This window comes from Schistocerca gregaria, chromosome 2 (assembly GCF_023897955.1).
Source record: "Schistocerca gregaria isolate iqSchGreg1 chromosome 2, iqSchGreg1.2, whole genome shotgun sequence".
NCBI classification, from domain to species: Eukaryota; Metazoa; Arthropoda; class Insecta; order Orthoptera; family Acrididae; genus Schistocerca; species Schistocerca gregaria.
This window is the reverse complement of record NC_064921.1, coordinates 33,528,175-33,542,399: the sequence shown is the minus strand read 5'-3', so window position 1 is coordinate 33,542,399 and position 14,225 is coordinate 33,528,175. Positions and strand designations below refer to the sequence as shown.

At 37.2% G+C, this 14,225-nt stretch overlaps 1 protein-coding gene across 1 annotated transcript in view; it reads right to left on the bottom strand.

The window, feature by feature from the left end:
• The window catches only part of LOC126336262 (dynein axonemal heavy chain 3), a 1,127,841-nt gene that overhangs the window by 743,876 nt on the left and 369,740 nt on the right, over nt 1-14,225 (bottom strand). The window contains exon 23 of the mRNA XM_049999758.1: nt 4,238-4,352. Coding sequence (XP_049855715.1) covers nt 4,238-4,352 — 115 coding nt within the window. The remainder of the gene's footprint in view (nt 1-4,237; nt 4,353-14,225) is intronic.

Sequence of the window (14,225 nt, the reverse complement as noted above, 5' to 3'; positions counted from 1 at the left end):
CTTCAAATTCTACAGGTGGCATGTGCAAAAGACTATTTACAATTTCTACAGAACTCAGATGGTAATTACAAAAGTTGAGGATATGAAAGGGAAGCAATGGTTGAGAAGTGGATGATACAGGGTTGTAGCCTATCCCAAATATTATTAAACCTGTATATTGAGTAAGCACTAAAGGAAACAAAAGAAGAAATAAAAACTCTGAGGTACGCCAATGACATTGTGATTCTGTTAGAGACAGCAAAGGACTTGTATGAGCAGTAGAATGAAGTGGACAGTGCCTTGAAAGAGGATATAAGATGAACATCAACAAAAGCAAAATGAGGATAACGTAATGTAAGCAAATTAAATCAGGTGATGCTAAGGGAATTAAATTAGGAAATTAGACACGTAAATTATTAGATGAGTTTTGCTACTTGGGAAGCAAAATAACTGATGATGGTCAAGTAGGGAGGATATAAAATGTAGACTGGCAATGGCAAGAAAATATTTTCTGAAGAAGAGAAATTCATTAACATCGGGCATAGATTTGACTGTCAGGAAGTTCTTTCTGAAAGTATTTGTATGGAGTGTAGCCATATATGAATGTGAAACATGGATGATAAACAGTTTAGACAAGAGCTTAGAAGCTTTTGAAATGTGGTGCTAAAGAAGAATGCTAAAGATTAGATGGGTAGATCACCTAACAAGTGAGGAGGTACTGAACAGAATTAGGGAGAAGAGAAGTTTGTTGTAAGACCTGACTAGAAAAAGGAATCGGTAGGCAGGACACATTCTGTGGCATCAAGGAATCACCAGTTTAGCAGTTGAGGGAAGCGTGAGGGGTAAAAGTTTTAGAAGAAGACCAAGAGATGAATACACTAACCAGATTCGGAAGGATGCAGGTTACAATAGTTACTAGGACATGAAGAGGCTTTCACAGGATAGAATAGCTTGAAGAACTGTATCAAACCAGTCTTCGGACTGAAGACCACCATAACAACAACAACAACAACAACAATGAGGGTTGGAAACACTGGGCAGTAGAGTGGGGTGGGGGATCCCCTGACCAGAGCGGGCATTGCAGGAACATGGTAGTGCAATAAACTCATACTCAGTGTCCAGTTCCCTGAGGGATGTCAGTAAGAAATCTCTACAAGTGCAAGCTACACATTGATTTCTGCTTCCTACTTGCAGAAGGAATAACACCTATCGAAATTTTTTTGTAAATCAAATTGGTTCATCATGAAGGTTTTGTGATCAGACCATGTATGTTTAAGTGGTGTAGGGAGATTAGTGGAGGCAGAATAAAATGTTCATGACAAACAAAGGACCTTCAATTTTGACTGATGAGTTGGTGTAAAACATCAAGGAAGCCGTTTGTGAAGAGCACAGACTGACAATGGATGAAATTTCTGCAGTATTCCCACAACTTTCCAAAACTCTTATAGGAGGCATGAACAAAAACTATGGGATAACATAAACTGTGCACAAAGTGGCTCCCAAAACAGGGTGGCTGAGACAGAATGACATACATCACAGTGGCATCACACCAATTCCCCATCTGCCAAAAAAATTCAAAACCACAATTTTGGCCAAACAAATGATCGCCTTACGGTCTTGAGGCAGAAAAGGTATCATTTTGGTCGAATTTATGCTTCAGAAGGAGACATCACTGCACAACAATATAGTGAGACCCTAAAGAAACTCATAAGGAACATTCATAACAAAAGGAGGGCAATGCTGAAGAAAGGCGTGTGCTTGTTGCATAGTACTCGTCCTCACACAGACTTAGCCATCAAGGTGCTCTTGGGCTCATTTGATTGGATGTTTTCATTCAACATCCATATTCCCCGGATTGGGTGGCTTTTGATTACCATCTTTTCACCTACTTGAAGGCACACATAAGTGGAATTAAATTTTCAACTGAGGAGCAGGTGCAGAAAGAGATTATGAAGTGGTGGAAAGAAGTAGTGGGAGAGTTCTTTGAGGAGCAAGCTTGTGCCACAGTTCATCACATTCACTAACTGTCATGGTGATCATGTAGAAAAATAGTCCACAAGTGTATCAACAATGTCCTGTAATTACTTTTTCAAATATACTTTTTCTAAAAAAATCTAGGCCACTTATTTTCTCAACATGCGGCTTATATTCAACTCTTATACATATATTATTCTTAAACATTGGATGTGGTCTTAGTGCAAAAAAATGTGCAACAGATATTGTACATTAATATGATTGCCCCTTCACTTCACAGAGGTAATGTTTAAAGTTGTCTTTAGATGTTAATTTTATCTAGTTTTTTTCTTTCTGTATTTCTCAGGCTCAATACACCTTTTAAAACAGCCACTGAAATTGTTTGGCAAACAACAGGAAAACAGTGAAGGAAACTATACTAATCAAGGATTTATTAGGAGAGTTGTTCATAATTCTTGATCAATGTACAAAATACTTCTATATGAATTTGAATCAAACGATGGAATATCCAGGATGGAATGTAACAATATTATGAAAAGAAAAGTTGATGCCACCATAAAGCAGAGATGCCGAGTCACAGATAGTCACAACAGAAAGAATGTCACAATGTAAGCTTGTAGCCAACAGGACCTTTGTCAAAAATAGATGACACACACACGTGCACGCGTGCACACACACACACACACACACACACACACACACACACACACACACACACACACACACACACACACACACACAAAACATGACTGCAGACTCTGGCAGCAGAAGCCATACTCAGTGTGTGGGAGTTGTGTTTGCATACGTGTGTGTATGTATGTGTGTGTGTGTGTGTGTGTGTGTGTGTGTGTGTGTGTGTGTGTGTGTGTGTGTGTGTTTTTTTTTTAATTTGTTTTCTATTTTTCACAAAGGTCTTGTTGGCTAAAAGCTTGTATTGTGACAGTCTTTTTGTTGTGCCTATCTGTAACGCAGCATCTCTGCTATATGGTCAGTAGCAACTTTCCTTTTCGTAATATTGCAGATACATGAATTTATAATTAAAGTCAGAAGAAAAAGAAGATTTATACACCTAAAAAGCTAGTGTTAAGCAATATTACAATCCACATTTAGTAAGTCACCAGTAACCCTCCATTTCTGATTGTTTAAAGAAATGAACTCCCATGTATAAATCAACTTCAAACCGGATGAGTATAGTCCAGTTTTTCAAGAATCTCAATGCTTATGAAAGCGTATCTCTTGAACTATGAACTGAACAACAGCATAACCTTGGTGGTACATTCAGTGGTGTATGAACATGTGAAATGTGTTGCAAATACAGTTGGTAGTAAAGAATTAAAATGTCATGCTTATGCTAGAGTTTTACCGTATGAAAAGTGAAAATGCAGTATGTCATAAACTATGTTCCTTTCATTAATTTGTGTGTGTGTGTGTGTGTGTGTGTGTGTGTGTGGTGTTGAGGCTGGAGGTAACAGTGAGAAAGAGTTTAAAAAACTGAAGTTTGCAACATTATGAGAAGGAAATTTGCTACTCACCGTATAGTGGAGATGATGAGTTGCAGATAGGCACAACAAAGAGATTTTCACACTTAAAGCTTTCGGCCAATGGCCTTTGTCAACAATAGACATACATAAGCGCACACACAGTCACGCAAACTCAACTCACACTCACACACACGACTGCAGTCTCAGGCAACTGTGGTTTCAGTTGCCTGAGACTGCAGTCATGTGTGTGAGTTGCATGTGTGTTGAGTCTGTGTGTGCGCGTATGTGTGTCTATTGTTGGCAAAGGCCATTGGCCAAAAGCTTTAAGTTTGAAAATCTTTTTGTTGTGCCTATCTCCACTATATGGTGAGTAGCAACTCTCTTTCTCACAATATCATTAAACTTGCATCCTGGATCTTCCATTGTTTGAAAAACTGAAGTTTATTAGAAGTTATTAAGCGCTCTCATTCTCAAATATTCGTCAACCTAAAGGCATACAGACAGTTTCTAACTTCTATACTTGATATACTGTGCTACACCGTTAATGTAAGATCATACCTCTTAATGTGTAGATTAAGGAGAATTTTAAATTTTTGAATTCAGTCATAATTATATAAAATACTCAAAATGAAGTATTTGTCGTCCCTGGAAGCCATCATATAGGCAAGTTATATCTGGCACCCTGTGACTATCCTGCTGTTACTAATATAGATTTCTCGCAACATAGTTCTATTTGGCACATAGTAACTTGTTTGTGAACCACCTTATAAATATTTTTATGTAGTAACTATGTGTAAACATACCATGGACGTCAATTACAATGAGGGCACAAATTGTGACTCTTGCTCCAGGTTTCAGTTTCCCTCGAACAACACCAACCATTTCTTCTATCTGTCGATCACTCTTTATTTTGTAATCCTTTAAAAAAAAACAAAGTGTAAAAATACTCATTTAGTCTGAATCCAAAACACATGAATCTTTTATTAATTTTTAAGTTTATTCTAAAGAGGACCTAAGGAAGAAGGCATACAGTAGACTGGACTATTGAGCAAACAGGAGGAGGAAGATCCATGTCCTAGTGCTCATTGCACCAGTAAAGGAGGTTAGTGGAATTGTCTAGCTGAATTACAACTCATCAGATGGATAAGAACACATTAATTATTAGAAACAATTCCTGCCATTTAGTATTTCAGTACTCGGGAGTTAATCACTACGTAAGGGCAGGTATTAGTGGCATTTTGAATCTTTTCATTACAGAGATTTATTGTTTGAAGATAAAATTTATCAGTCTTTTGTATCAGATAATACTTAACACGAAAAGTTATTAAAAACTATTTTCATGTTAATTATGTGAGCACAACAGGTAACTTCCAATCTATTCTTTCATTACTAGCTTATAAGGGAATTATCAAAAGTTGTGATCACAGTTGCAGCTGAGTTGTACTTTGTATGAATATGTTTGAGGTGCTGATTACAAAAATGTATACACTAAGTGTCATAGCCAATTACACTGTAAGATACAAAGATGCAATATTCCACTCACAGTGGACCATAGTCAACATATCGTGACTTTAGGAAGAGTAATCATCATGAAAAATGTTCCTCTAGCTAGTGTAGTTATTTGTATTGTATACTGTGGGTGATACCTGTCAAACTGTATCGAAGATTACCTTAAGTGTCCGAGTGACATCTAGGGGAACCAGACAGAGATTACGCACAGGAGCCAGGAAACCAGTATAATGGTGATCCTTGTCTCTGTTGGTGATCCTTGTCTCTGTTGCACCAATGTCGGCAGTTAATTTATCTACTTGTGGTGTTACTAATTGCATAGCACAACATGTCACTCACAGTCAGCAGAATCATGTAATAATTAATCCTCCAAATATAGTGAGCATTATTGTTAGCCATTACCAACACAAAAGAAGATTCACAGAAAGCACAAAAGAAGAGAAATGCAGATGCATTCATAATCAATGTGATAGATGTTGGGAATTTACCAGGAATCTAGAGTAATGCAACACATGCAGAAACCACACAGTCTAATTCAAGGGGTATTTTTTAGACTGATGAGGCACATTTTACTCTGCACTGTGGCATGAGTGCCCAGAATTGTCACATACAGGGTTCTAATACACCATATGCTGTGTAGGAACACCCACTGCACTCAGCCTGTGTAATTGTGTGGTGTGATTTGACAATCTCATTCATTCTCAGTCCATTTTCTTCAAGGAGATGACACGTTGCGGGCCTGTTAGGTGAACATCGACATCTGCACATTATAAGGTCTTCCTTGTGCAACAAGTGATTCCAGCTTTTTTTAGAATACAACTGCACCCACAACACAATTTTCAGGCAACTGGAGTGACATCACACGTTGCCTGCCGGGTGATAGAATTGCTTTGAGGAATCTTCCGTAATGACCACATCGCCTCTAGGCAATTTCGAGATGTATGGTCTTCCAGATGCATGAACCTAAATTGATGTGTTATTTGGCAGTGGGGTTACCTCTAAGATCAGAAGCAGTGTGTGCTGAGTCAGGAGATGATATTAAACACTCAACGTAAATTGTGACTGTATCTTAAGAAATGTGCCAGGACCACAGTTACCACGTGTCTGAAAGTTCCTCCCCTTTTGCTGCACCCACACTACATTCTGACTGCTTATAGTGACATATTCTTACCTGGTGGTAGAAAGTGGAACTGTTAGTTTTTCACAAATAATCTGCTCGCGCACTGTTTAATGAACATACCTATGATGTTCTGGAGGCCCACACTGCAGCTCTCTTGAACACCATCAGTTTAATCATAATTACCTGGTATATGGAGAGTGGGATAATACAGTAGGGACATGTAGTTGATACTAAAACAATTCGGCAGTGGATCAGTATAGAGTGGAAAATAAAATAAATGTTGATAACTACAAGTGATGGGCTTAGTGCAGGTGGGTCCCTGTCATCCTGTAGGTAAGTGCTGGTCAGTTAGCAACTCATGCAGCAGTATCCTTGATTGAATTTTCCTTCAATACAAGGTTTAAGCCGTTTCACTCTCTCTCACACAGGGATCTGAGTGACTTGTCCTTCCTGTTTAATCTATCCCAAAAAAACACACCACATAACACCTCCTCTATGTGCTGAGTAGAAAATCAATTCTTTCCATTTGTTGTAATCCCATCCTGGACTTCCCATTGTTTAAATTTTGTAAAACATTTAATTTTAACATTCATTTTTAAGATTTGCAAATTTCAGTAATATAAATTATCTATTATAGCTGCCTTCAATCACAGAGTTTCTAATGTTTAAATTGTATTATTTTGTAGAAAGAACCATGTTTAAAGTTGTGTTGGATGTTCTTAACATGTTGAATGTTTACATTCTCGATATTTGACTACATCATTTCACAATGTTTTCTAGTAATTTCTACTAAAACATTCCACATATTTCATACAAAAACTGCATTACATGAACAGAATTTATCTTCCCATATTTAAAACTATTGAGATGACTGAACAGGATACTGCTGCTGATTAAGTGTTTAAGCAGACCAAACAGTGAAGGTCATCAGTCTCCCATTTATCCATCCCCATCCAAGAGTAGAAGCAGTGCAGTGTATCCAATCTGTCTGTATATGGAGTAAATTCTGTTTGAAAGGGCAAGAAAACATTCTAAATATTGTGTAGTGTGTATATAAGGTGGAACGTGGGAAGCAGCTTGGCATTCACATAGTGGGATATTGGAAACCAGCTAAAAACCACATCAAGGCTGGTCATCACACTGACTCCTCAGTGTTAATCCATGAGGGGGTTTCTATCTGGAGCCAACTAACTTTTCCATCCCTGAAGCAACCACATTAACACACACAGATACATGTGCTGAAAAGGAATTTGAATGTGTGAAGTTTCAGTTTTTATAAAATCATAATTTATCATCAGAAATTAGATGATGATATTTTCTACTGTAGGATAATAAATTACTTCAAATGGTGTTGAAGAATGATCAATGCATGTAACAGACAAAGATAATGTATAGTATATACACAATAACAGAGAAGGAATTACAACGTATCGCAAGTCATGAGAATGCTGACCACTTGTTAGGCATCTGGTACGCAGTCCATGGACCCAGAAGTTGCACACAGAGTGAATGGGATTATAACATTATTATGGAATCTCGTAAGAGAAAAACAAATAACAGTTTTCAGTGTAATGAGAGAAAGCTTTTGTATTACTGTTAGATTGGGGGCACTCTTGGATGAATTATCATAAGAAAGGATGTATTAGCATATTGTTAAAGGACTTAACTGTAAATATACTGATCTAATAAAAATCTGGATATGGATGCTTGAAAGTGGAAATACATGTTCAGTTGTCATTTGATAGTTTGGTATAAGCCATGAGTCGACAAGCTTTAGCAATTTCCAGCAGCACAGAAGACACTTTGGAGAAAGCCACACAGGAGTGGCACCACATAACTGGCACACAAAATTATACACAGTGACCAGAACTACACACAACCAAGATTCATCTAAAAAACAGAATACTGTGATGCATGGTACAGGATACAAGTGAAATAGTACCATGCGATCCCAAACTAAACTAAACCTACTAACACAACCAAAGCCCAAATATTTATTTTTCTTGCTGCATACAGTGACCACGTTCTCAGAGAAAAATTGTGCAACAGAAAAGCATTAACAACTTAGCGTTTGTCAAATAAACAAACAGCATGAAGAAGATATAGCTGTTATGTGGGGAAAAAAATACCAGCAGTGGCATTTGACACAACAAAGGGATAAATCCCAATCTAATTACTAAGACACATTTCGACAGAGATCTTATCTGTGAGACACTGGAATCAGCAGTACCACAGCACGCTACAGATACATCTCAAAACAACAGCCCTGTGCAGTCTTCAACCACTGATGGCACATAGCCGTGTAACTGCAGTTGTAATGGAACTGACAAATAGACATCATTTTATTTAAATTATACACTAAAGTTGTGTTAAAAAAGCTTTTGCTTAAGAAAATACTAAGTTAGGTGTTGCGATCAATAATCGATATTGGAATTGTATTTTTTTGTAGCTTATGACCGTGATCTTTGGTCTACAATGGGTTTTCGGGCACTTGAGTGTTGGTCGCGGTTGAGTGTAGTTGTGTATATAGTTTTGGCAATAAATGTGTTTTTGATACAAAGAAACCGTGGAATACTGCATCATTTGTCGATAGTCCAGTAATAATTAAGAAACCCGCACATTTTCTTGGACCCAGAGCAGCAAAGGAATCATCGCCTAGACAACGAGAAGCCACATGGACAACGCAGACTCAGCAGCATCAACAAAGGAGACATCATGGCCAGCTCTTCTAAAGTATTAGACAGCCATTAGCCACACCATAACGGTGTCCTTATGGAGATAACTTTTCCTGAACAGTAGAGCGGGTTCGTGACAACTGGGGGCTCGTCCGGGATTAAGACATTTATGTGTACTGGATTGACGAAATCTGTTTTGCAGAAGTCTAATGACCACGTGGTACGAAGAAGTGCAATACATGGAAGTCAAGGGAGACGAAACGAAGCAGTAAAGTGGACAGACCACACAAGTGAGGACCCAGACTGAAAAGATAAGTACATTTGTGTAGTGCTGTTTATTCCTTTTATTATTTTGTGTGTGAATTTCATAAAAATGACCATTGTGAAAGAGGAAAGTGGTGCTGAATCCGAGCAGGATTGTGAAAATTTGTTAGTCTTTGGGGACATAGACATGCCGATAAAAATAAAAGTCAGTCAAAGAAGCGGATCAAAGTCTTAATTCATCATAACGTGAGACGTCGGACATTAAATCACTGTTACAAATAATGGAACGATCGTTAGCTTTAAATCAAACTGTTGCAGCCCGCTTACAGGCTAATGAAGATCAATTGCAAAACATGAATCGGACGGTCACGGACAGTTTTCGGATTATAAATCAGAAAGTGTCGCGTCTAGAAGGAGCTATGAACAAAAAATTTGATAATGTCTTACTTTGGGGTAATAAACTTCGCAACGATATATCAAGGATAGACAAGAAACATAGCAAAGCAGAAACAAAGATTTTGGTGGTAGAATCTAAAGTGGGAGACGTAAAATCGAGTCTGAGTAACAAAATTCAGTCTGTAAAAAATGAACTGGTCACAGACAGAAAGAAAAATGCAAAGTGTTTTGTTAATGTTGATAGTCAAATAGATACAGTTTGTGTAAATTTAAACACTATGGCAGTAGAGTAGATTCAAAACTAAACGTTGTGAATGATAAAGTGCAAACAGTCAGTAACACAGTAAAACTCCACGAGATTGAAACTAAGACAGACGTTAATGAATTAAAAAGTACAGTATCAGAGTTAAATCAGAAGTTTGAAATATTTAGCAAAGATGTAGCTAACAAAAATTTTTCTATGAACACATGTACCTTATTATCTAATATTCCAGTTAAAAACTTTTCTAATGAGTGTAGTTTGCATCCTGTTGACTTTCTGCAGAGTTGTAGAGACAATTTTCTGCCCAATATGAGTGAAAGTTTCAAAATTAAGTTTGTTAAAAAAAATTTTGAGGGGGAATCTTTGTCGAGGGCCAATCAAAATTTTTCTATGGACATGTCATGCCAAATTTGAAATTGAGTTCTTAAAACGGTTCTGGTCTGAAACTGAACAAGCCAGGATAAAGAATGAGTTCCTGAATGGACCAAATTACAGAGAAACACAGAGGACTATGAAACAGTTTTGTAAGAATCAACTGAAGAAACTTGTACATTTGAGTAAACCCTTTGATGAGCTCACACAGATAGATGCTTTAAAGAGAATGTTGCCAACAGATGTGCAATGGGACCTAGTGTATGGACCAGATGACAACATTGAGCAATTTCTAAACTATGTGGACAAATTTTACAGGATTATAGACAAAGTGGGGAAACCAAAAAACTATTTCAATCACACACAAAGAGGTGGGGATCATAGTTGGGGAAACACTAATTTTAACAGGAGGGAAAACAGTAGACCCTACGGCGATAGTTTTCATCATAGGGAACAAAATAGTCACAACATTAATAACAATTTCCATTCAAAAGAAAACTATAATTTCCATTCAAGAGGGCAATCTGGGAACAATTGGAACAGAAGTAATTACAGGGAGTCTTAAAACAGGAATTGGCATGAACATAGGGACACTGGGAGCCAAAATGCTATGGGAAGTCATGAAGTAAAAAACTAGCATGCGCTTTATTGTTGGTCCACAAGGTAGGGGCGAAAAGCATAGATAATAGACGGACCAATAACACTGACTACGTTGCACCACGAGATACGTCTCAAGTAATGAGTAGTTATCTTATGAATGTGTACTACACTCTAAACACAGTACCTGTTAAGAACGAACACATTGGTTGCAATAAATATCCAGAGAAAATAATTGACTTAGTTGAATTTTATGAATGGGCAGAAGCTTGTAGTTTGTCAGAGGACCAGCAGATAAATGAGTTAGGAATTGATGCACTGATGAGGGAATCAAGTGAGCAAATTGTTGACACTGATTTAACGAGCAAATAATTAAAAACACTTGGGTGTGAAAGCAACGTTTTAAGTTTTCGGGAGAGAGAGGTGATTGTAGTATTTGGGAAAATGAAGATTTAATGATACATGATGACGGTGAAAAATATTTTGTTTGCTTGAAAGAGGAAATGGAGGCATTAGGTGTTGTGGGAGAAACTGAAATGCACGTTGTAGATGTACCCAACGATGTTATTAACAGTTTAAGAGGTGTTAATGCCAGTGTCACAACCAATAGGCTCTGTAATCCAACATCTTATGAAGGAACCTGGGCAGTTGATAAAGATTCCCTGAACAGTAAAACTGACTGTGCAAGTAGGCTACCATTTGCAATGAACAAAGGTGAATTATTTCTTTATAATATGTGGCTAAATAGTGATGCAATTAAAAATAATAGCAATTTTAGAAAAATGATTCTTAATATGTCTCAAATTTTATATCCTGATTGGTGGAGAAACACTAAACATATTATTGTTGAACAACTGAAGGATAAATACCTTAGTGGTGAACAATATTATATGGGTGAAAATATTTGGATTAATGAAATTACCAATGCAAGTGACAGTGTTAATGATGTTTGTGTTAATGTAATGACCGTAGATAATGAATGCGACAGTAATATAAGTACTTGTAAGTGAGAAAGTCATTGTTTCAGTGAAATTCAAAATGATTTATTGTATGAATACGTTCAGCCTGAAAAAGGTGATGACGTAGGTAGTCCGTTCTTTAGAGCAAAAGTTGGTACCTGGGAAGGCAAGTGCCTTATAGACACAGGGAGTCAGGTGTCAGGAATATTTGAAATTCTAAGCAAAGAGCTGAAATGCGAGAAAGATTACATTGAAATGCCAGTCATTGGGGTGAAAATAAGAGGGGCTACAGGAAAACATAGTAAAACTGTGAAAATACAAACTTTGTTATCTTTTACAATTGAGGGAGTCACATTTACACATGGAAGCCTAATTATACCAGGCCTCAGTGAGGACTGTATTCTTGGGATGTCATGGATTCAGAGTGTAGATGCAAGATTTGACTGGGGAGGACAAAAACTTATCATAACAACACCAAATGGGGGATATATCTCCACCGAGTTTGTGAGATCGAATACAGTGTTGTGTAATGATAAATTTAACACTATAAATCTTATAAAGGAGAAAAGATATGTTGACAAACACATAGCAGAACTGGATTTAAGTGAAGTAGATTTCAACACACTGGTAAACACAAAGATTTCCGAAACTAGCGGTCTAAACAATGAGCAAAAACAAGAACTAGAGTCTTTGTTATGGGAATACAGTGATTTCTTTAGCAACATTCCAGGGAAAGTTAGGGTTACGAATGTACTTTGCAAGTAAGACCACATGACCCATTTTTCATAAAACCATATGGTGTGCCCATAGGCAAATGTACAGCAGTTGAGAAAGAATTACATAAGATGGAAGTGTGTGGCATTATTGAAAGGAGTATCAGTGCTTATAATAACCCGCTGGTAGTTGTGTCAAAGAGGGATTGGGGAGTGAGAGTAGTTCTTGACTCCAGGCCTTCAAACAAGATCTTATACAGGGAAACAGACCACCCTGAAAACATTGATAAGCTGTTGCACAAGTTCAAGGACATAAAATTAATGTCAACTCTAGACTTAACCTCAGGCTTTCACCAAGTACACCTGGCACCCAAATCTAGGAAATACATTGCTTTTCTTTACAATGGCCGTTGCTATCAGTATTGTGTAGTCCCGTTTGGCTTGAACTCATCGGTAGCAGAATTCATTAGAGCTTTAGACCATGTGCTTGGGCAGGAACTTGTATCCAAATTAGTGATTTATGTAGATGACATTTTAGTAACTTGACAAGACTGGAATGAGCATGTTGGGCTTTTAAGATATGCATGTGAGAAACTTAGAAGTGGGGGAATGACATGAAAACTAGAAAAGTGCAAATTTGCAGTAACTTAGTTAAAATTTTTGGGACATGTCATAACAGAAAAAGGAATTTTGGCTGATCCAGACAAAATTAAAGCTATTGCAGAGTTTCCTATACCCCGTATCAGAAAACAACTGAAATCATTTTATGGGCTATGTGACTTCTACAGAAAATTTGTAAGTAAACAAAGCTTAAACACACCCAGTCTAAGTAACTTGTTAAAGGACACTGTTTGGATATGGAGTAAAGATTGTCAAGAGGCTTTCGACACAATAAAAAAGGAACTGAATAACCAGAACCTGTTACACAGACCAGATTTCAATTTACCTTTCTGTTTATGTACTGACAGCAGTGATTATGGGCTAGGTGCTGAATTATTTCAAGTAAAAGAAGTCAATGGGGAGACAGTTCATGCTACAATTGCATTTGCAAGCAAAATGTTACTAAAGCATGAAAAGAACTATACAGTAACAGAAAAAGAGCTATTAGCCATACAGTGGTCATTTTCAAAATTCAGGACCTATTTACTTGGATATAAGTGATCATAAAGTCTTAAAATATATACAGGAATGCAAGCTCTATCATGATAGGCTTACAAGATGGGCATTGTATTTATAAAAATTCAACTTTGAAATTAAGTATATTAAAGTCACTGAGAACATGGTCGCGGATGCTCTATACCAGTAGGAGGGGAAACAGAATTTTTTATCAGAATGAAGAAAAACAGTTTAAAATGAGGTATATTAAAGGGGTCACAGATGAAAAAGTTGTTAGCTCACTGTGTGATAAAATCAGGAGGAGCCAGAACCATGATGCAAATTGGAAATTAGTAAAGAGCTGTTTAGGGAAAAAGAACTATGAAAAATTAGACAAGTACTATAAGGTGTTTAAAAGTACCCTGTTTAGGAGAACTGACAAAGACTCGGACAATTGGAAACTACGCTGGCCTTAGGAGGAAGCTGAGAGGTTAATTAGGTATACTCATGAGAGCTATGGTCATTGTGGCATACAGAAGTGTATGCAGAAATTACAAGAAAACATATACTTCTACAATATGGCCAAGAAAGTTAGAAAAGAATTGTCACCTTGTGATAAGTGCCAACGAGTCAAAGTAAGTAACAGAAAGTGTCAAGGTGAAATGCAAAACATTATTCCTGCACAACTTCTAGACTTAGTCACTGTTGATTTCTATGGGGCACTTCCAAGGAGTAGGAGTGGCCACTGCTACATTTTTGTCATGTCGGATGTATTTTCTAAACTAATCAAGTTGTATCCTGTCAGAAAAGCCACAGGTAAAGAGATCAC